The 23242-nt window shown below is 30.3% G+C and overlaps 2 protein-coding genes across 3 annotated transcripts; both read right to left on the minus strand.

The window, feature by feature from the left end:
* Positions 1–291: 291 nt before the first annotated feature.
* Positions 292–5463, minus strand: LOC131937723 (transmembrane 6 superfamily member 1). Its single transcript, XM_059295330.1, has 8 exons — positions 5243–5463; positions 4027–4228; positions 3460–3542; positions 3121–3242; positions 2700–2786; positions 2350–2442; positions 2118–2237; positions 292–898 (listed from the first exon to the last, which is right to left on the minus strand). The coding sequence occupies exons 1-8, from the start codon at positions 5439–5441 to the stop codon at positions 668–670; spliced, it is 1137 nt and encodes a 378-aa protein (XP_059151313.1). The 5' UTR covers positions 5442–5463; the 3' UTR covers positions 292–667.
* Positions 5464–7791: 2328 nt separating this feature from the next.
* On the minus strand, positions 7792–22886 carry LOC131937745 (uncharacterized). 2 transcript variants are annotated; one of them, XM_059295363.1, is made up of 34 exons: positions 22427–22886; positions 21712–21890; positions 21220–21295; positions 20967–21036; positions 20613–20677; positions 20348–20402; positions 20151–20194; positions 19808–19878; positions 19499–19538; positions 19328–19387; positions 18921–19002; positions 18467–18528; positions 18207–18330; positions 16855–17742; positions 16328–16499; positions 15686–15965; positions 15400–15467; positions 14889–15041; positions 14543–14708; positions 14182–14274; positions 13380–14012; positions 13184–13214; positions 12884–12966; positions 12677–12755; positions 12183–12389; positions 11633–11757; positions 11201–11395; positions 10927–11007; positions 9780–9938; positions 9562–9653; positions 9294–9413; positions 8988–9061; positions 8459–8595; positions 7792–8271 (listed from the first exon to the last, which is right to left on the minus strand). In XM_059295363.1, exons 2-34 carry the CDS (start codon positions 21871–21873, stop codon positions 8096–8098), a joined length of 4923 nt encoding a protein of 1640 aa, XP_059151346.1. In that variant the 5' UTR covers positions 21874–21890; positions 22427–22886; the 3' UTR covers positions 7792–8095. The 2 variants fall into 2 exon arrangements, with proteins under 2 accessions (XP_059151346.1, XP_059151345.1); XM_059295362.1 differs by having other exon boundaries at positions 20607–20677.
* Between the last annotated feature and the right edge of the window lie 356 nt (positions 22887–23242).

Here is a 23242-nt window from a genome sequence, read left to right on the forward strand (position 1 = left end):
AAAACTAATTTTTCTCAAGATTAGTTTGTTTGAACATACTATAATTTAGTATATATCCTTGTCCACTGAATAGTCAATATATACAGTAAATTTTAATGATTGGTAAAAAAATGCTGTAATACATAATGAGATCTTTTTAAAGTGATGCTCTTCACTAAGCCAGTCTAAATCTCTGTCAACTAGTTTAAGAATTGGATTGCACAAAAAAAAGGTTCAGGCAAACAAAAACAAACAGCTTTTAATTTAATTAATGAGAACATTTATTAATCAAAGTCAATTTAAAAAAAACAACAACTATTTATTGTTATAGGACTAAAACAAAAAATGTCCAGATTCTACAAGGTGGAAGTATTTTTTAAAAACATGATTGCAAAATGCCAGGGAAATTCTGTTAAAAATCCATAGAATAATAAAAATAATTCTCACATTAACACAGTTGCCCAACTTTTATATTATATTGAATGACATTCATAACACTTTTATCCTTAAATAATATAGCCTATGACACTAATATCAGGGATTTTGGATAGAAGAACCAAAAGATGCGAGATGGTCATTTTAAAAATGTAACACATATTTTATCATTATGTTATTACAAACCAAGATTGTAAAATTGATGAGGATTTTATGAACTTATTGAAATAAATTTTAAATTTAAAATGTTGACTTAATTGGCTTTTCTTGATGGTATTTTATGTTTGTGTTTTGATTGCCCTACATTGCTAATTGGACCAAAGCTCTCAGGATTGCAGTAACATCTCCAGGCAAAGAGTTGGGGTATGACCAACAAAATTATGTTGACAAGCCAAAAGATCAGACATGGTATTCCAGTAGTTGGTGGATGCAATGGCATAGGTGTCCTGTGGTGTAATGACCCTGCTATATGAGAAAACTGAGCCTAAAATGAGAATGGAAAAAAAACATTAAATTCTGATGTGATTTTTAGTATAGAAAATGAAGAGTTAACTAATATTTACAATCTGTTTTTACTGTTATGATAGATTATAAATATCTATCATGGTGTCTCCACCTCTCCCCCCTTCTTGCTACCCCACAGGTAACGGTACACACCTGGACCCGAGTCCAGCGGTATTGTAAGGCTGACCGGGCCTCGACCTCAGACTGCGGTCATGAGGGCGGAGCCTGAGTCATGTGACCTGTAGGGTAGGGACGCTACAGTCCGGTCACTCTACCTTCTCCCCTATTCGGAGGTATACGTTTTTTTGGTGCTTAGGCACTAGCCATTATTACATTATAATTATTTTGGTGCTACGGCACTTGTTCTCCTCGGAGAAATTAAACGTACGTTTGGCAACGTGTGTAGAGGACTGTGTGGCTTCTTTGGAAGGTAATTAACTCTTACTTTTATTAGCTGTAATGTTATAATACTAATTAATAAGTATGGAATGAATATAAAACAATGTATGAATGAAAGCATATTTCCTAGTAATGTTTATTGTAGGCCTTATGTAAGGCTAATGTAAATGTATTATCTTGGTAACAATTTTAAACTTGTATGTGTCTGAATGAATGTGTATATCACACATATGTTAGGAAGTTGTCACATGTATTTTACAGCCGGCCAGCTTGGGGCTAAAACTTAGTACAGAGGTCTGTGTGTGAGGAAGTGTGACCACGCCGCCCTGAAGACCAGTCGCCCCTTCCAGGCTACTATAAATTGTATCGTTATTACTATGCCAATAATTAATGTATTAATAAAAGTTAAAGGATTGTGAAACTGAGTTAATTACTCAATCATAATTTTAACCCTTTTCACTGAGCCAAATATCGGCAATCAGTCAATAATAATAACACAACATTAATAAACGCAATATTACTATTAAGGGACCTCTTGTCCAACGAGACAAACCCTAGACTAAACAGGTCATTCTGTAGCTGCGGCTATAACTATTTATGTGCGGTATGACTCGCTAGAGCATATTTGCCACATTTACCACTTAGTATCTTTCACCTTTCATTTTTCTAATATCTAAATGGCTTTTAATGTGTTAATTTAGAAATATATTGCTTTTTAATTTTAAAGAGTATAGATTAATGGTCAACTGAGCTATGGGCAGGATTACAATTTTTGAAATACTTAAAAATAAAGATCATACTTGTGCTGATGCTCCAGCGTGAATAAGAGACCAATCCGCCATCCACTGTTGGCCAGGGAACAGTAATGCGTAAGCTGCAGCCAAGTAGTATACTAAGAAGAAATATCCATAAACAAGCATCTGGGGATACAATTTAAAGAAAATAAATACATAACATAAAACAGAAATGGAATAAAAGGTATGGTTAATCTAAAACAAATATGTACATTACTAATCTATGCCATCAATGTACCTGGAATTTTGGAAAATTTGATAAATCAACCAAGTAAGGCTCATATGACTTTATATATTCTTTCATTGATAATGCATTTCCATTAAGAACAGCCTGAAATACAATAATAACTATGACAGGGTTATTTAAAGTTATTTGGACTGATTGGTAATGCATTAATCATTAATGAACCATGGTAAAAAGTTGTGTCCATTTGAACTATATTGCAACAACATGCGATGAATATGATAAAAGAATATTTTTGTGAAAACAAAATTTCTAACTTTGACATTTGGCTACACACTACAAAGGAATAAAAAACTGCTAGTTAAAATCAATACTGCTTTTTAAACTTTCTTTGCTCAACTTACCAATCCTCTGAATATTGACAGTAAAATTGCACCAATGAAATAAATGAAGAATAAGAAGTCAACAGGACGGTTTAAAATTGTATGGAACTGAAAAAAAAGTCACTTAAAAATAATATTTACAAATGCTTGTTATAAAAAATTGTACAGTTAAAGTAAATCTTTTAAAGCATTGCTTTGGTTAGAATTACTAAAACATTGTTTTTTTTTTTGTATTAAAATAAAAAATTGTCATCTATGATTTTTAAAAGACAAATTTTAAAGATGCTTTTGTATTTAACCAGTTTCAGTTTAACTATTACTTACAATTTTTAGATTATAACCCATAATGAAACCGATAGCAATATATGTGTTTTATAAAAAAATTCTATTCAAAGTTATAGCAGCTTATATTTTAACTAATTCAGTAAAGGACAACTCTTACCTTTTTAACTTTGGTTTCTTGCAGGCCTACAGGTCTTTCACGTAAAAATTTAAAACCCGCTAATAGGGGTAATATTAGGTATGGTATATTTAACAATATGGACAGCTTGAACGGATGATTCCCTGTTTAAAAAAAAAGGCACAATAACCTATATTAAATAAAAAAATATAGTTCATATTGATTACTTTTTCTCATGACCAGGTACACCATGTATATTGTTTTGCAAGTAATAATGGAATCACACAAACAAGAAAAACAAGTTAAAAATAAATTGAAAAACAAAATTTAATTACAATTTTGCAGTGGAAATGCAGTACTTTTTACCTTAACGATAGTTACCTGCAATACCTCCAGGTAAAAGAACAATCATGCTATTTAATATTGACCCAACCCAGTACAACCCTACAGCGCGATAGCTCTGCCTGAAACAGTAAAACCAAAGTTTAATTTTGCTACACTGAAGGCTTAGAGTTTAAACCTTATTTGAAATAATTAATTCTACTCTAGATGGAGTTCCTAATTCCAACAGCTTGGATGAGCTTTTGATACCAATCAAACTAGGCAGTTTTAGTCAGAGAAACAGGTTAACCTTATTTAATTTGTCCCCAAAAAATACATGTTGCAATGGCATGCGGCATAGTTTAATAACATTTATCTATAGCTATAGTTGGTGATTAGCTAGACCTATATATTAAAACAAGTAGACTACGTTAAGTATATAAAAAGTTTAACCACATAATTTAATTCAAATCAAGCTCTATCAAAAGAATACTTATCTAATCTTGAGGTATTGTTATTATGACTTATCCACTAAAAGGAGTGTGTGACAATAAGGGCTAATTTTATTACTCTTTGTTTTCAATGTTAATAAACATTCAAATTTATCAAATGAAAATAAATTACCACCTTTGAGTGTACTGTGTTATGATCACCATTCCAAGAACAAAATGAACTATGCCATCCCAGTAGCAAATCACTGCACCATGTGCTGTTTGGAGATAGGGCTCTCCCTCAGCAAAATAAAAGCCCATAAAATTAGATATAAAGCCATCAATTTCTAATCCTATGCTGAGATCAATCATGCATGACCAACAGAATACCGTGAGTACTGAAATAAATTGAATCAAAACAATTGATCATAAAGTATAAGACAATGAACACTGTCTGAAATTGCCATTGAGCCCCGTGGAGTTATATAAGTTGAGTGTCACCCAAGGTGGTAACTCATGGTGTCACTCCCTCCCTACCACAATGTAATTTATTTTGGCTTTGGTGTCACTCCTCTCTGCTTAGACCTACAATTTTTATTACTTTAACTGGATCAACCATCAGTTTTTCACTTCTTAAATTTAATATATCATTTAAAACAGAATCTGGTCTAGACTAGAGTCTTAGACTATGTACTATACTATATATATAGGCCTACTAGTATACTATATATATATAACTATATGATAATAATGGAATGACTTTTATTTATGCACAGCTTTTTATTTCTATTACTAATGAGTTACTCTATTATTGTTACAAAAGTAATAATTATGTTTACTAATCCTAGAAATGTATTGTTATTTATAATCTAGATCAATAAACTTCAAAGGCACACTTTTTGCACAGGTAATATTTTTTACTATAAGGAGGAGGGGGTGGTCCATAAAGATCAATCAACTCCAAAACGTCAACCCCCCCCCCCCCCCCCCCCCAAGCATCCCATTTTTTCCTTTTTGTAAAACATAGTTTCTACAATATATATATATATATATATATATATATATATATATATATATATATATATATATATATATATATATATATATATATACATATATATATACATATACATATATATATATGTTAGTGAGATAGGCCTATATTAATCAAATTTTATCACGATTTTAGTTACAAATTTCTAAAAATACAAAATAGGCCAAACTGCTAAAATTCAATTTGCAGAAAAAAGAAACAATACAAGGAGCATCGTAATCACCCCCCCCCCCCTTACCCAGAAATTAGTGCTCTTTACGGCCTTTAGCTAGAGTTAAACGACAATAAGTCATTATAGTCTAAAACTCTAAATATACCCTTTTTTTAATTATTAAAAAAAACAACAACAATAACTCACCCAGCACTATCGGATCGACTCTTTTAAAAAGCTTAAGAAATAAGACATAAGGCACTGCAGTAACCAATGCAAGAGTTACAACTCCAGCTATAAAAACTGAAACTTGACTTTGCATAAGATTCCATCTACTTAGTAAGTACGATATAACCCATGATGTTTGAGATAACAGAAATATACACAAAGGAACCTTGTACTTCATTGTAGAATGTCTGCTATTTGTTCACAATGAAGCTTTTTTTTGGATAAGTTTCTAAATTAATATTTAGAATGACTGAAGAGGGAAAAATTTGAAGTGATATAACTTTGATAAACCTTTGATCTTTCACCTATCAGTTAACACCCACATTTCAATCTTTTTGACCTTTGGGAGCATTCATTGTTTTTTTTAATATATAAATGAAATGATAATGATACAGACTAGCTAGAACTACTTATTATATTTAAACTACCCAGGTAGTTTAAGTTATAAGCTTAGGCTAGTTCAAGGTACTGATAGGCCGGGGATTTAGTAATTTAAACTAGCAAGGGCCAAGTTAATGTATTTTTAAAATGAGTTATGTTAAAGAGTAAATTTGCTAACATTTAGTTTTATATTAAAATAGAGATATTTTTAAATATTATAATATAGTATCATACAAAATGGTATTATAAAGTAGTTTTCTGTTAAACTCTAGTAGAGATTTATAGCTTTTATTTCTGATGATTTTTGTTTTTAAAAAAAGAGCATTAAGCTATGTAAATAACTGTGAATCAATGATGCAGAGATTATAGAAATATATATACAGCCCATTCAATTAAACACTTTCTAGGACAGATTTTTGAACTCATAATTTTTTTAATAAAAAGTTTTATTGATTTGAACATTAAAGCAAGGCATTTGCTTCATCACTAACACTTTCAAGTACATGTTTTTAAAGTAATCATTTGAAAAAAAAAGAGGTTTATTGAATGAAAAAAGGCATTTGCTCTATCACAAAAGACAAGGCTTACTTAAATATAATAACAATGTTATTAAAAAAAAAGAGCACAAATAAAATAATAATGTTAAAAAATTAGATATTCATGTAAAACAAATTTTGTGCTGTAAAAATGTGTCTTTTTGTGTATAATTGCAACAAGTTGCTTTGGTTTTCATGACATTTATTGTATTATTTATATATATTACTTCTAGAAAATAACTTTGCAAAGAGGTAGACCTTCATGAACAATATAAGCTTTCAGGACAACTATATTTAAAATGGTAATTGTAAAATCATTTGAAATATTAAATGTTTTAAAAAATTCCTGCTATAAAATATATTGCAATACTAAATACATTCAATCTTTCCTGAAAACTAAAATAAGTATAAAAATTATATGGTTAAAATTATTTTTAGAATGCAAGATAAAAAGATATTAAATATCATCATTTCAACTATAACCCTAGAAATCTGTAAGACAAAACGACAGTTTTAGAGACAGCCTTTGACAAACTAACATATTTCAACATTCCTTTTTCTTAGTGTAAACTTTTGTAGGTGATTAAGTAAATGTGTATCAGCCGGTAAACACAGATTAACAATTCTAAAATAAATTAAAAACAAATTAAAAATGAATTTTTTATAAGTAAAAAATGAAATATGTAATGTGGTACACTGACAAAAGAACTAAACACTATCCCTACTGCCTTGACATATTAAAGACTTATGTGAGAGCAAAGCCTTGATATTCTTCAATGCTTACTGATACTAAGTTATATGTGAGCAAAACTAATGGCCTAGAAGTAAACTTGCTAGCCACTACTGACTCACTTTAAAGAAGCTGCCTTCATGTTAGTAATGATAAAGGAATGTTTTCTAAAATAAATTACTATAAAACATTAAAATAGTGTATCTGATGACGCTGTTAAAATGTTAACTTGTTTTGACCAGGGTGAGAAAATCTTATATAACACTTATCTTAAAACACTCATAATCCATAATCAAGTAACATTAATTTAAGAAAAAATATGCTGTACAACAAAATATCTACAAATTTAATCATTTGAATTATGTATTCTTAACACTCATAAGCTGAAGTGAAATTTTGTTTTGTACAAGGCACAGACAAAACTGTTGTCTTAAAGTACACATGGTAAAAGTGGATTGAACAAAATGAAAAGATATAGTTCTAATATACAAAAACAGTGGAATAAAACAGAATGTTCAGGCTAAAAGTCTGCACCCTTCAAAAAGACCTTTTAGCTTCATCAATACCTTTGTTTATATATATGTAGTTACAACATGTAATACATAATTACAAATAATCTTTGAGATCACAAGTGTTTTTACAAAATTGCTTGAAAGCCCTAGATTAACACAGTTTAATAACTTTTTTTAAAAAACAGAGACACTACACAATTTAATGAAAATTTCATTGAGTGATTAGCCACATCAATTAACATTATTTTGAACAGGACTTGCTTAAAAACAAACAGTGAAGTAAGTAAGATTTACAAAATATCATTAGAATAATTTAAAACAATTTTAAAACAACCTCAGAAATAAAATTTAGAGTAAGATTAACACAGTTTAATAACTTTTTTTAAAAAACAGAGACACTACACAATTTAATGAAAATTTCATTGAGTGATTAGCCACATCAATTAACATTATTTTGAACAGGACTTGCTTAAAAACAAACAGTGAAGTAAGTAAGATTTACAAAATATCATTAGAATAATTTAAAACAATTTTAAAACAACCTCAGAAATAAAATTTAGAGTAAGCTTTAATTATGTAGAAAAAATCCAACATAAACTAAAAACAGGAAATGGAGTTAATCTATCATATAGATAGCATTCAACATGTTTTCAAAATGGTTATTCCAATTGTATTAAATTAAATTATATTTGTATTTTTCATGCCCTAAATAGTCTACAAGATGGCCATTAATAATAGACTGCGCCACCCATTCTGATGAAACTAGAGGCACATTAAGATTCTGACACTTTTTAACCACATTTGTGGGACAAGTTGCATCAGAAACAACTACATCAATGCTTGAGTTATCTGTAACAAAATAATTGTTCTTACTTAAAATTGAACCCTCAATTATAGTGTACACAGTTTTGTGCAAAAACATGCATTGCATCAGGTAAAATTCTAAAATCAAAATTATGAGTTTATTAAAATAAACACAGAAGAGGTAGATGATATTTTTTATAACAATTTTTTGACTATGTGTAGATTTACTTACATTTAACATCAGAGGGAAATTTGGTAACCAATTTGCTCTTTGCCATAGTGAGTATAGAGCTCCAAGCTTCAGTAAAGTCTTGGTTTTCTGACACAACCATTACAGTAAGGTTTTCTAATGGGCAGCAACCTTTGTGTCTGTGTTATTGAAAATAAAAGTTTACAATTGCTGTAAAGTTTTTAACAGGATTTTACCAACATAAAGTTTAAACACAATATTTATTTCCAAAAAAAAAATAATTTTAGGCAAAAATTGCATTATAGATAAAAGAAAGAATATTTTTTCCTAATTAGATAAACACAGTATATTTGACATTTTACATAAAAATACACCATTTGAGAATTAATTTGAATGTTTAATTAAAAAACAGCAGCCATTTCAGGACAGTTAAAAGTTTGCATATTGTCTGCAACCACTGCATTGAGACCTGTTAAATCATACCTGGGACAGACTACAGTGTTAGAGTAGGTTGAAAGGGAAATAATCCTTTATAATGTGTTATTATTGCTGGTGCAAAAACGTCTCTTACCTTTCCATTAACTTTTTCTTTTCAAGACTGATACCAGCTGGGAGAATGTAAGCTTTCAGGGCTTGTAGTCTGCTCTAAATTATAAAAGAAATTCATTTTAATATAGGGTACTAAAGGCGGCTGGGCATAGTGCTGAGCACACTATCTCTTCATATGCAGAGGTCACAGAAACAAGTGAACTCTACTTCACTTGCCCTATAGACCGTCAGGTTTGAAAAGGGAACTTTACTTACTTACTAGGGTACTAACACATTCTTTATTTGTGTTACTTTAATTTAATACAAAGAGTAATTAACTAGAACCAACCTGATCAAAGGAAAACAAGACCCACTGGTGTGAGACTACGGTGATTCCTGCTGCCAAAGCTTTTAAGTATTTTACCGTTCTTTGATGTTCAGCTGCCACTAAATACAAGTTTTCTTTGGGCTAAAACAAAATTGAAAATTTTAAATTCTGATTTTCAGCAAACTTTAGTTCCACACACATTCTTTAACATTCTTATTTTATTTCAACTTATCTGGGAACACATTTTATAGGTTTTAAAATGCAATACATTTAAAAATATGCTACTAACAGTGTTTTCATCAAATGTTTCAAGCACAGTTCCTCCTCCTTTCTCTATAATTGCCTTAATATTTTCTTTTTCAAATTCAGGAATCTGAGTTTCTGAAACAAAAAAAAATTCAAACAAAAAATAAAATAAACCCATTATCTGTAACAAATAATAAGGAATTAAACAGCATGTATTATGGTATATTTCAAAATAAAATGGTCAATTTCAATGTAATTTACCAATGTCAGTACTTTCTTCAGCTGAGATTTCTAAAGATGAGTCATTCAACAACCGCTTTTCTTCTTCCTTATGTTGGGCTGACTTTTCTTTGTGTGTAAGTACAAAACTCATTCCACTGAACAGCTTGCTTTGGGTAGGATTGCTCTTGCCAAAGAGGTCTTGTAAAGAAAAAAAAATATGCATAAGAATATATTATAATATCCCAAGCTTATTTTAAATTCTGTTTGGCATCTCAAGTGTCAGACACCAAAACTAATGTGAAATATCCACTTTGTGTGGATGTTGGGACATTCCACATTCTATGGATATAAGCCAAAACCTTTGATAAATATTCCTCTACAAAGTGAGGGTGTCTCACATAATTTTTTAATTTGATATTGTTTAAAAAGACAAATGATAAAAACTACTTTGTTTACCTAGTATTTAATACCAAGTTCAATTATCATTGTAAATTCATAGCCCAGAAATAAAAAAAATGTCTTTGTTATTATGTCTACAATGTTAAATCTTTATTCTTTTAAAACATTAGGCTTGCTTCTTTTTCATGTTTTTGACACTGATTAGAACCAAAACTCAAAAGTCATGTCACCTGCTATATTTCACCTCATCTAACTACATGTGATTAGTCACTGTGCAATTGATTTAATATAATGATCTTAGTTTAATAAGAAGAAACCATTCAATTTTTGACAAATGTATTAATGATTTGGTGGAAAATTAATATGATTTTACATATTATTTAACATTTCATTGTTACATTATTGCCTGCTCAATATAATCAGCATAAGAACAATTTAATTATCCAAATACACACTATCTTGCAATGGTTAAAACCACATCAGTATCTGTGCAGAGATGGCAGAAATTACTAATCCATAAATATATTGCTAAAATGTCCACGAAATATAGTAAATAAATAAGACAGAATAAGGCCGATTTCTGTTGACATCATTACTACCAAAGCGTCAATCAAAAATGATGTTTAGCAACACACAAACAAATGCACTAACTGAAATCCAAAGTTTCTGTAATACTTTTTAATAATAAGATCTGTTAAAATGATAATACAATGCTCCAGTTTTCAACAAACAACTTTTGGAATTAGAATATATTTGTTATTTAAACTGCCAAATTTTAATTGCTTACCTGTTTGAGTTTTTCGTGGGGTTTTTGGTTTCTCTGGCAGTGATTTATTTAACGACTTGTTTGATTTCTTTACTGTAGTGCCTGTAAAAAAAAAAGATGAAAAGTAGTTTGAAATTGAAGAGTAAATATCCCTTTATAATGTTTATGAAAATATGTCCACACAAACAGAATACTTTATTGTATATATGTTCAAATGTTAAAAACAGAATACACATTTCTTAAAACAAAAACAGACAGGTAATTCCTATGTATTTACTATCTGAGTTCTGCTTACAGTTTTTTTTACATGCAGGTGTGCTTGTTGCTTGAGGGCCCATTTTTCTTTTTCTCCCGCTACGAGTCATTTCAACATTTGGAGTCACGACAGCACTCGGCTTCTCAGCAGACGGCTGTAAACCAGATGTAGAGGCTTCTTTAGCAGGTGTCATCCTGGTAGATCTATGTTGTCTCTTGCCTTCAACTAAATTATCTGGTCATGCAAATAAATACTTTTAAAACTTGCCAGTAGGAAAAAAATTATCCACTTCTTGTAACTTATTATTACTGTTGAAAATTGGTTTGTTATTATAAAGCTACAACTTAATCTGCTATTATGAAATTTTCTTTTAGTAAACATATGCAAGACTAAGTTGCTCTTTAAAAAAAAACAACAACAATTGAATGGCTTTTGTAGTATACATGAAAGTAAAGTTTTGAAGACAAATACCTAAGGAAACTTCTCCTGGTTTGCTGGTAAATGGAATAACAGTATCAAGTGAAACTCTAAGCTCATCATCACTAAGCAAGCAGGCAGCTTGGTCCTCACTTAAAATGAGCTTGGCCCGGCTGCATCTGTAAACAGATAAAACATTTAGAAAGATAAAGGGCAAATTAAAATTGTTTAGGACTTTCAATATTTAGTATTTCAACATTAAAAAAATGCAAAGTAATAATAAGATCAAGCAATAAATGAAAAAGTACAAAAATCATCAATAATATTACTAAACTTTAAAAATCATAGCTAATGAACTGGATAAAATACTAGAATGTAACACCATCTTCAGTATTTTGTGCTTGTTCAATTATTCCTTTTTTAAAGAAACCAATGTTTAAATAAAGACAGTGAAAAAACAAAAAGTAGTATTCCATTTGATTAACAATCAAAAGAAGATTTTGTCTATGAGCTTACAAGTTTTACCAAATAAGAATACAAAGCAAAGGTACCTTAATAAATTACAAGATATCAAACCTATTTTTGAAGAATGAAAAAATCTTACTTTTGTGTGACACCATCGTCTCTTGCTACATGATAGAATAAAGTTTGTGGAGCCTCCGCCTCACTGTGTCCCATTACCATACCAGGTTCATAGAAGCCTTCATCTGTCATAACCATTACACTCTGCCCAACTGGAAGATCACTGGCCAAAATTATGTCCTGTGGCTTGGCAACACTCTGTGAGCCATCATCAAACTTTACCACAAACCTTAAGTAAGAATTTAAAGAAAGAACACAAATATTCAACTATTTTCATTGAAAGAGTTTGATTAAAATATTACAGAACCAATGAATATTCTTTGTACACTGACATGTAAAAACTGAATGATACGGATTTGTTCTGTCAAACCATGTTCTATAAGACAGGCATTTTTGGGAATCTAATATATCACTTATTTAAATAAATTTAGTATTCATGGGAGAATTAGGTTGAAGTAATATATAAATCATTGAATATATTAATGATTGATCCAGTGCAGTTAGTTTTTTTCTTACTTTTGTTTGCATCTGTCAACTTTATGTAAAATTCCTGGATAATAAAATCCATCTTTCCACTTTCCCATAACCTTGGCACCTACAGTCATTGAATATAGCATATAATGATTAGAAACACATCTGTAAAGTAGTGCCAACATATCTGAATAACAAAATACATTGCATAAAAATCATCACAGCCCTACAACAGTTATTAGAAACTCTCACCTATTTCCACTTTACTTTTATATTCTGTTAAATCTAATCTCTGTGACTCTACTATTTTTGCACCTTGCAGCGATATTTCAGGACTAAAACATAAAAAAAAAATCTATATTGTGATGAGAGTATTAATGCATCAAATATGATGATATTTTTGTGGTTGGGGATTAAAACAGGAATTATTGGCTGTACGGTACTACCCTTATTCAATAACTTTAATGACTGTTTTTTTTTTCAAATCTGTATTAAGTATGTTAAGTAGTTGTTTTTTTACATCCCAACACAACTCACAGTGTTTGAACTTACCTGACACCATTGCTTGACTTCAGTGATGTATCTAATAATTAAGAAAAATAAAATCAGCACAAAGCATATTAATTGAAATACAAAAACTACAGTGTTGAAAATGAGAGAACTTTTCTGTTATTAGTTATTTGAAAACCTCTGTCCTTTAAACTTACATAAATTTTGTAATTATAATTTGAACAGTTTTTGTACTCACCAACTGCTGTAGCACCCTTGTTGGAATCACCACTAGCTGCAGATGCTGGCATACAGTGAACACTGAACCCAGTGCTCTGAGTATCTGCTGATTCTAATCTTTCTTCCAGAGTCTTAGCAGAGTTCTCTGCTCCTTGTGGCTTGTCAATTACTGCACTATTCTTTTCTGGAATCTTTTTTGAGGAATCTTTTTTCCTAGCTAAAAAATGCCTGCTGCTCTGAATTGGAGGGGTGGTACAGAGAGGATTTTCATTATTTGTCTGCTTAACGGACTCCACTGGTTTACTTATTCCAGAAGAAGATTGTGGCGGTGGGGTCTTGTGAAAATCATTTAGGCTTTTATCTTTTTGTAACTGAGAAGTGGTGGTTACAGGTGGTTTAATAATATCCTTGCTAACACAGTGTCCTTCAATATTAGGACTTTCTAGCAGGTGACTGCAAGGAGTACTGTGTGAACTGGAGACAATCTTGCCAAGTTGGCTATCGGCACGGTCAATTATTGACTGGTTGGGTGTGCTGAACAGGTCCTGGCCAGAACTTGAACCAGCACTGTGTCGCTTTTGTTGATCCTTGGATGCATTCTGGATCAGTGGTAGTTCCCTCATGGCTTGGTCGACAACCATTTTATTGTGATCTGTTTTGTACCAGTAAATTAACTTTTAATATTAAAACTCCAATAAATTTTTAAAATATGCATACAAAATTTTGAATCACAAGTTTGAATTATTACAAAACGTATAAAAATGTATTTACAAATAAAATAACTTCAAATGAGTGGATAGAAAAAAAATGTAAGGTCTCACCTGGGACTTCTAAAGAGTTTTGTAAGTGGGATACTGACAGCAGGCTCTGACCACAAGGGATAATGTCCAAACTAGGATTGCTTATTTTTGACCCTGCACAAAATGTTTTTAAAAATGAAACTTTATAACCAATACATTAATGTTTAGGATGTTCTAAAAGTTGTATATAATTTCATCTCCTATTTCTTTGTGAGCAACGCTATGCCCAGTCACCTTTAACTTTCCATGACTGAAAGCTGGGTGGATTTAGGAACCTTTGACAGACCCAAAACTTGTGGTGTTAGTTGTTGCAAGTGCAATCACTTAACCATGCTGGCTAATAAACTAGCATAGATTTGTTGTTTCTTTTAACTTCACAAACCTGTGCTACTGGTCCGACCTAATGAGGATGAGCTGACATCAGCAAGGTCACCTGTGGTCACAGTGCTAGTAGATCTTGATGGTGACATTGGGCATGGAATTATGTGCTTTGAACTTATTTCTTCTTGGTCTAGTGGCTCAAGGTCTTTTTCTCTTGTGATGATTTCCTACAAAAATGCCAACAACAACAATTAACACAGTGATTATGACACTGTGTATTGAAAAAGTTAAGATGCATTTGTTTCATATTAACTAAAAAAAAAACCCAAGTATTTAAATACTACTTAAATGGTCAGTGAACACATTTTTCTACAAAAAGAAAATAAATAAATTTAAAATGTTCCTACTGGTTTTTCTAACCGACTATGAAGTTTTCCATCTGGAGTAAAAACTTCTACAATAGTTTTTTCCTTGTAAATGGCTTTCAGGCAGACAGTTTTCTTGACTGTTACTATTTCATAAAAATTACTCTCAGAGGTCTCTTTATTAAGTACAGCTTGCTGTAAAAAAAACCTCAATAACTTTAATGAGCTCTCACATTATTTAACTAGTTACTTTTGGAAAAATGTAATACAACTTAATTTAGTCTAATTATGTTAAACAATATTGTTTTATTGTAGATTTAATAATAATTCTAAATAATTATTCTTCAGCGGAAAATCAGTTTACAAAAATTAATTTAACATCAAAGGATATAAAATCTAAAATAAAATAAACATCCAGATTATGAGCTTTCAATTGTGATAATAATATTTAGAATTATTTTTAAAGTTTGTTGGTTAAACTTTGTTTGGACTTGTAATAAGTTTATGCAGAGAACTTAGTTTTAAGAGACAGAATTACCCATGGATTGCATACTTTGTTTACCAAGTCTTCAGTAGCAGCTTGTCTAAGGTGTTGAGTTTCAGTTTGTTGATCATTCAAATCTAAATTAAAAATCAAAAGACAGCATTCAACAACATTTTTTAATCTTTTTTCTTGAAAAGTCTTATCGATTTATAATGAGTTTCAATGAATTTAACTGTCTTGTACAAATAAACAAAACAATCTTATTATTTGTAATGCACACAAATAAAATGAAAACAAGTAATAAAGTTTTAATATATTTCCAAAATTAGAGCAAAGTTAAAACTAGATAAGTTACCTTTACTTGAGCTTGCACCTGTTTTGAGCTGAGGTGGATTTGATGGAATGTTAAATTCAGACTTATTATGAAGAAGTGTGTAGCCTGAAGGTCCAGCTTCACTGCTGGCCACCAACAAAGGCTCAGCTATTTCTGTTGATTGTTTCTTTTCTTTTGTGCACTGAGAAGTTTGTTTTTTAACTCTTTTGTTAGATTTCTCAGGTGCTTGATGATGAAGCTTTTGACGAGTTTTTCTTCCTATCACAGCACTATCATCTGTTGATGAAGACTTGCTCTCTTGCTGAAATATTTTAAAACCATGTTTACTTAATTCATTTTTAAATCATTCTTTTTATCTTTGTACAATTTAAAAGAAACTGAAAAATATTTTTTGCATTACATTTAATTTTATTTCCATCTTGACTTTTTAGTTTAATTAAACTACATTCATGTTAGTTTATAGCAAGAATTTTATTACTGTAAACAAGTGAACACAATAAAACTGAAAAAGAACCTAGTTTGTCAGGGTACCTGATGTTAAGTCAGGGTAAGTGAAGCTGTTTGGGTACAGAAATGACTATATACACTATCCCTACATAAACCATGGCGACAGAAATATGTAAACTTATGTTCTTATGTTCAGAAAAAAATTCTTGTTATTACCTTTTTTAAAGGAATCCTTTTCTTGAACACTCTTCTCACAAGTTTTATTGAGCGTCTTTTGGGAGATTTGGAACTGATAGATTTACCAACACTAGATCTCAAAACAGCTCCTTCATTGTTTAAAGAAGGTGTGTTTTCAAAAGCATAAGGGTCAGCGACACTCTTCTTTGTACTGTAGAATAAAGAACTTAGGTATAATTGCTGTATACAGATCGACTTTATTGCACCTGTACTATTTAAACAGAGGTGCTGAAATTTTAAAATAGTCAGTACTGAACAGAAATTGTTATACAAAGCGTGTAAAGGTGAATTTAATTTTGAAATTAATTTGTTGTAGCCGTTACTCTAATTTTGTGAAAAATATTGCATAACGGATTTTAGAAAAAAAATGACTATTTTTAAATTACATAAGTTTTGCTTTGGAAGTTAAACCTAGTCCTAACAAAACCATTTAATGTAAAATATATCAATTTAATTTTATGAAAATATTTAACAAAGCAATCTTTGATTGACAAAACAATGCTCACCTTGAAGTTACATTGCTGTTTTGGTTAGGCTGAGGTAGTAATTCTTTTGTGATTAGACTCTCATTATTATGTACTGGACTAATTGATTTATCATGTGCATCATTTCCTTCTTCACAATCTGGTAAACACTTTTTAGATGTATTTGCTTGTTCACTAAATGCAGTATTAGTTATTGCTAATGATTCATGCTGAGAATCACTTTTTTCTTTATTTGTCTGATAATTTCTTAACCGTTTTGCAAAAAAAGACTTCTCTGTAGATTGAGGCTTCTTTTGATTTTTTTCCCCTTCCAAAGAGCTGGACAGCTCAATAGGAAAAAAGTCTTCCTCTAAGTTTGACATCACATGAGTTGTCATCCGTTTTTGAGATGGATTAATAAAGTCATCAGAACTGCTTACTCCCTGTTTCTCTACATTTATTTCTGTACTAGAAACATCATCTGCAACTTTACAAAGGAGATCACTCTTTGTAGTTTGACCTAAAAAGTCATAGGACTGAGTTGACTCAACAGATGATAAACTGGATTCCAAATCTTCTACAACAATGACATCAGTGGTTGAGTCCAATAAAGCTGGATTAGCTTTTTTAGATATCCCAGTTTTGGAGTGGTGGTGCTTCACTCTAGAATCTACAAATGTTACATTTTTGCTAGGTAGCTGTAGCTTTGCTTCAGTTCTTTCTATACGACATTCTTTAGATTTGGCTGGGGTAGAAACCTTTTCAAATAAAAGGCATGCTTTCCTCCCAGGTGACTTTTTTGAAGTAGTGGGGTTATTGAAATCAAAATCATCACTAAATGGTGATTGTTTCACCTCTTTGGTTGATTTTTTTGATGATCCTCCAGAAGCAATCTTTCTTTTTACTGAAGTTAAAGGCATAAATTCATCACTGAAATGAAAATAATTACAAACAGCTATTATTATCATGGAAATATTTTTTTTATTGACATTATTGACAAATGATGTATATTTATTAAAGAATACATATCATAAATTATATTTTTCTAAATACTTTATTTTTGTTAACTTTTGCTTATCAAGCTTATATAACAAGTTAAATTTTAAGATTTAAAATAAATTCTCAATTCAAATAAAAATAGAAAAATCCATGAAAGGATTTTTAAAAGCAAATGCAAACTCATTATTTTCTAATTTAAATTTTTTTTATATATATTTCAAAATATTTGCAAGCCTTCCAATGTTATCATTTTAAGTAATCTGGTATAAACAAGAAAAGTGATAGTAGCTAACTAAATTGGCTCAGTCAAAAAGGCTAGTTAGTATCAAACTATTTAATTTCTTTAAATTAATAGGTTTCCTTATTAAGAAAAAGTAGATATATACTTAAGATACCTATCATCTCTAATTTTCCAAGATTTTTGAGGTGTGGTGTGTCCAGATTGCACTCTTTTAAAGACACTAGGACTTCCTTCACTTTCCTCGATCATCTCAAAATCATCAAGAGGAAACTGAGGCTCTATAAGAAAATGATTATCAATTGACATTGTTAAATAAATTGGACATTATTATTCAACTAAATTTAATACACATTTTTGTTATACTAAGAATGTTATAAATGTTAATAACAGATTTGTTTTAAAATAATAGCATACTTTGTAATTGAAAAGATGGCTTCTGACTAGATGTAACTGTTGCTGGAAGCACACTGTAAGCACTGTACAAAAAACAGCAAATACAAATGAAGGTTTAACTCATTTAAATAAATAATTACTACATTAATTTCTAAATAAGTTATTATAATTTGTAAGTCTCAAATAATTTTTATTTAATTTAAACTGTTGCATATTTTGTGCTGGAACTTATCAAAAAGGATTGTTATGGTTAAATTAAGAAATAAGTCATAAAGTTGTGAGTGATGTACTACACATATCTTTCCTAAAATTTGACTCATAATATAGATTAAATTAACAAAATTACACTATAAACAGTTAGCATTTAATATGCATTCATTCAAGTACACTTAATATGAGAGGGTTTTAAAGTAGGGCATACAGAAATAGAAGGTGTGCAGAAAGAGTGTGGTTGATTTTAATTTTTTAAAAATACCCAAGTTTCAGTGGTGAAGTCACAGTTTTAACTAATGTTGTGTTCGACTTGGTTACCACTTCATCATAATTTGTATCAGGATCTGGAGAAATAAGAATTGTTGATAACTTAAAATAATTGACATACACTTTTAAAATATTTCTGGTAATGAGTAGCATATAAAGAAAAAAACTGAAACCTAAGCTTTGAAAACCGCTTTTAAGAAATTCTGTTTTTAAAATATGCTAATTAAATGTTTGGATTTTAAATTACTGTAAACTTAGCTTCAAAATGCCACTATAGTGTTAAAAACAGCACAAACAAAAAACACAATATTTTGAGTTTAGTTTCCTGTCTCTGAAGCAATAGTTTACACTGTAACTGTATTTTTATAGGGTTTTCAACAGACGTAAAAATGTTTTATTAACCTGGATGTTCTGTTTCATCGGCTTCAGATTGGGTAAACTTTAAATGAAGATTCTGAGACTCTGTTTGGGAAAAAGAAAATTCATTTACTATAATTTTACCAACAGTAAGATATTTTGACAAAAATATTTAAAAATTTAACTTATGACTAGGTAGTGTAGCAAAAAACCTGCCTCTTAAACTTGAGTTAGTATAAGATGAAGTATACATTTCCTGGGGAAAAATATTTTGCCAAATCTTATGAAAAAAAGACATTCATATACATTTTAAAATTTACATTGCATACATTATTGTGAGAATGAACAAAGTTAAGGAACATAACATTTAATATAGAGCTGTTACTAACAATTGTTCAATTTGATATTTTAGTTGATTATCTTAAAAAGTATTCATTTCATTCTTTTTTTGTGTGGTTTTTGTTATATATATTATTTTTAAAAACAAATAGAAAATTTGAGGTGTAAAATTAAACATGTACTCACAGACTGCAGAATGGGATTTTCAGCTGTCTCTTTGAGATTGTAAGACCCTACAATACATTCTTGACTTTTTTCTTTAAAAATATTTTAAACCAAATACATTATGGAAACCATAACAACAAGTATTCATAAAAATTATTTAAATAAGTAAATATTTAGTTATTAAATATAGCTCAAATAAAGACCACTGCACACAAATTATTTGCTGTAAGAAATATTGCTTAAAAAAATATTTTTGACAAATATGTTTTTAATAATCTTATAAGTTATCTAGTTAGTCTATGAATATAAAAATGGATAACAACATGATTAACACTATTAACATAAAATAATGGTAGTCATTTACCTGTCTCTTCAAAAGTTGGGGAGTCAGGTATAACCATAGGAGAGCTTGTGAATCATGATATAAAAAGTCAGTGAATTACAAATATTTCAAATATAATTTTACATACACTTTGAACAATTAGTTATCTTATTAAAGCAATAAAGTTATTAAGTCTTTCCATTACATTAAAGAGTTGATTAAGCTTAAATTAAACTTACAAACTTTTAACATTTTCTGGGTCATTCTTAGGTGTGTCTTCAGCTTTAGATTTTGCTGTTGAATAGACCAAAATATGAAAAAATGAAAGCTAACTTTTATGCTTTAAAAAAAAAATGGAGATACTTTCATAATTGAAAATAATGAGTAAATGGACTTGTTTGTTAAGTTGGAAAATTTACATTAATAAATTTGAAAAACACATTCATTTTTTTGTTAATCTGAGAATATTTAAATATGAAACAGAAGAAAGTGGATTACTCATACGTTTTCGCTCAACAACGGTTACATTTTTCTCGCTCTCAGTACTTGATGTTACAGGGCTGGCATCACTGAAGGTAAAATTATAGAAAATAGTAAAATGACGAAGATAACAATTCTTTGTTTCAATAGTGCTGTTAATAGCTATTTCTAAGATTGTTGCTTTTTCCTGAAAACTAGCTTTTTTTTCTTTTCCCTGAAATGCTATTATATAAGATATAAAAAAAATAAGTTAAAGATGCACATTTTATTACTATACTATCTGTTCAATAAGGAGATGGTAACAAACTTCTTGCTCAGATTGACATTAATTTAATTAAATTTTTTTTTGTAAACAATATATGGTAGTTATGCTATTACCTGACAGTATCAAAAACTAACGGTGCTTTATGCTCATCACTGTCACTTGTGGATGCAAGCAGATGAAGCCCTGCAACATATGCAATATATCTGTGTCATCAATAGTAAATAAAATTGTTTTTTCAAATTAATTTTAATTTTTTTTTAACCAGGTTGCCATTAATTTATATTACAACCATACTAGTTGCTGTTTTCATTTTATAAAATAAAATTTATGTGCTTTGATAAAACCAACACATTTATTTAGACTTACGTTGCTTTCCAGGACAATCAGCCATATTTGATTTTGCTTCAGAACCTATTACAAATCGGGATGCCTCAACATCATCCTTTAAAAATGTTATAATAAATAAAATTGCTGTAAAAAAGTACTGACTTAATTGTACTTGTCAGTTTATCCTTACAAGTTTGTATCTGACAATTGGTACTAAAAAGAAAATCCACAAATTGAAACCCTTCAGAAAACCCTTCAGAAAGCAAAAACCCACAAATTTATATTATTCAGCAAGACCTTAGACCACCTCAAATGGATCAGCTGAAAAGTTTGATGTTTTTATCTCTTAAAACAGGAGAAAGCTAGAGATACAAAGAAACTAGGTGCTTAATTAAACTGTTTACAACTTCAGATATTGACTTTGAATTGGTGATGGTGTAGGTTTAGTACACCAGACTTAACAAGCCAAACATTTTAACACAGGTCTCAAGCCATATATTAATTTTTAAAAAAATGTAAAACATTTCTTACAAGCTGAAGCTCATTCAGAGCAGGAAGTCCTGATTTTAAATCCCAGCAAGGTATAGAATCTAAGTTGTCCTGCAGTGAATCTTTGATAAAGAATGAAACACTTGACTCGGTTTCGTTATCCAAGCTTGATTCAGCTAGGGTGTCAAAATGGTTACTGTCCATTGGATCTCATTTTTATGCTACAAAGTAGTAATAGAATACTATATATGAATATACATATGGCCGATTCTAGTCGGAATAAGATACGCATGCGATACGCATGCGCAATGGAGAGAAACTACGACTTAGCGGCGATGTTTTCGATGGTACTGCGCATGCGTGTGTTTACAACCGCAGAACCCTAATACCAACCCTAATCCTATCCTTAACCCTATCCCTAATCCTATCCCTAACCCTAACCCTAGCCCTAATCCTATCCCTAACCCTAATCCTATCCCTATCCCTAATCCTACCCCTAACCCTCATTCTAGCCCTAACCCTAGCCATAGGTCACTGCGCATGCGCAGAACTATCTTTTGCCGAAAAATCTTATTCCGAGTAGACACTTCGTATACATATATATATATATATATACATATATATATATAATATATATATATGTATATATATATATATATATAGGCCTATATATATATATATGCGTTTTCTGTAGTATTTGTATGGATATAGCTATTCACGAAAATTGAGCTCGGGTAAAAAAACAAAACCCTCTCACAGGCGTCTGCCCAGATTTAGCTTCTCCCCATGTTGTTAGCGGGCTTCCCATGCATGATGACCAACATGTCTTCCTGACCATCCGTGCCCAAAGGTAGAGCCCTCCCAATGCAAGAAATACCACCCTGATGACGATGACAAAGTGGGTATACTGATGCTGGAATGACTGACACACTACCTGATGGCTTTTATATTATTAGGCCAGAAATTAACTTAAAACTGCAGTGCTTGAGAGCAAGATTTGCTATATAAACAGCGGCTATCTGTAAATTAGAGTTGTTTCCCCTGAATCTCTATAATTTTACCAAAAAACTTAAACAAGACGCTTCTAAATTCTCAAGCTAAAGTAAACAAGCTTGGTGACATCTGATGAAAACATTGCTCATCTTTATTTCACATACCTAAAATAATAGATTACCTACTATTACTACTACTAAATAACTAACTAATGTAATAATATTATTATATTAGACTAAGTCACTAAGACTATAGATCTAGAATCAGACTATTCAACGTTTCGTGAAACATTGTTTTTCTGAAAATTTAACTTGTTAGAGTGGTGTCCCTTGAAATGAACTATTATACCGCGTTTACACTTACCACATGTATACTATACATTTCTAGAACACAAAGCCCGCCAAAAGTTATTTTTATCTGGAACAATTTTTCTCCACAGAACATGTATACTTTAGCGTTCACACTTACAGAACATGTTATAGAACATTTTATAAAACAAGCATGACCTTTGACCCGAAGCGTCTGCTATATAGACCCAGACAATTAAAATAAAGAGTAATCAAAGTAAAAACAAGTTAAT

Source organism: Physella acuta, unplaced genomic scaffold, assembly GCF_028476545.2.
Source record: "Physella acuta isolate Inbredline_101_S28 unplaced genomic scaffold, ASM2847654v3 ptg000220l, whole genome shotgun sequence".
NCBI classification, from domain to species: domain Eukaryota; kingdom Metazoa; phylum Mollusca; class Gastropoda; family Physidae; genus Physella; species Physella acuta.

Coding starts and splice junctions, on each gene's coding strand:
- LOC131937723 (XM_059295330.1), bottom strand. CDS start 5,441: ATGAAGTACAAGGTTCCTTTGTGTATATTTCTGTTATCTCAAACATCA. Junction 4,229..5,242: donor AGTCGATCCGATAGTGCTGG/GTGAGTTATTGT, acceptor AATTTATTTCAG/TACTCACGGTATTCTGTTGG. Junction 899..2,117: donor ACGCTGGAGCATCAGCACAA/GTATGATCTTTA, acceptor TTCTCATTTTAG/GCTCAGTTTTCTCATATAGC.
- LOC131937745 (XM_059295362.1), bottom strand. CDS start 21,873: ATGGACAGTAACCATTTTGACACCCTAGCTGAATCAAGCTTGGATAAC. Junction 20,195..20,347: donor CCAGAAAATGTTAAAAGTTT/GTAAGTTTAATT, acceptor ATGATTCACAAG/CTCTCCTATGGTTATACCTG. Junction 9,654..9,779: donor TGAAGAAAGTACTGACATTG/GTAAATTACATT, acceptor TTTTTGTTTCAG/AAACTCAGATTCCTGAATTT.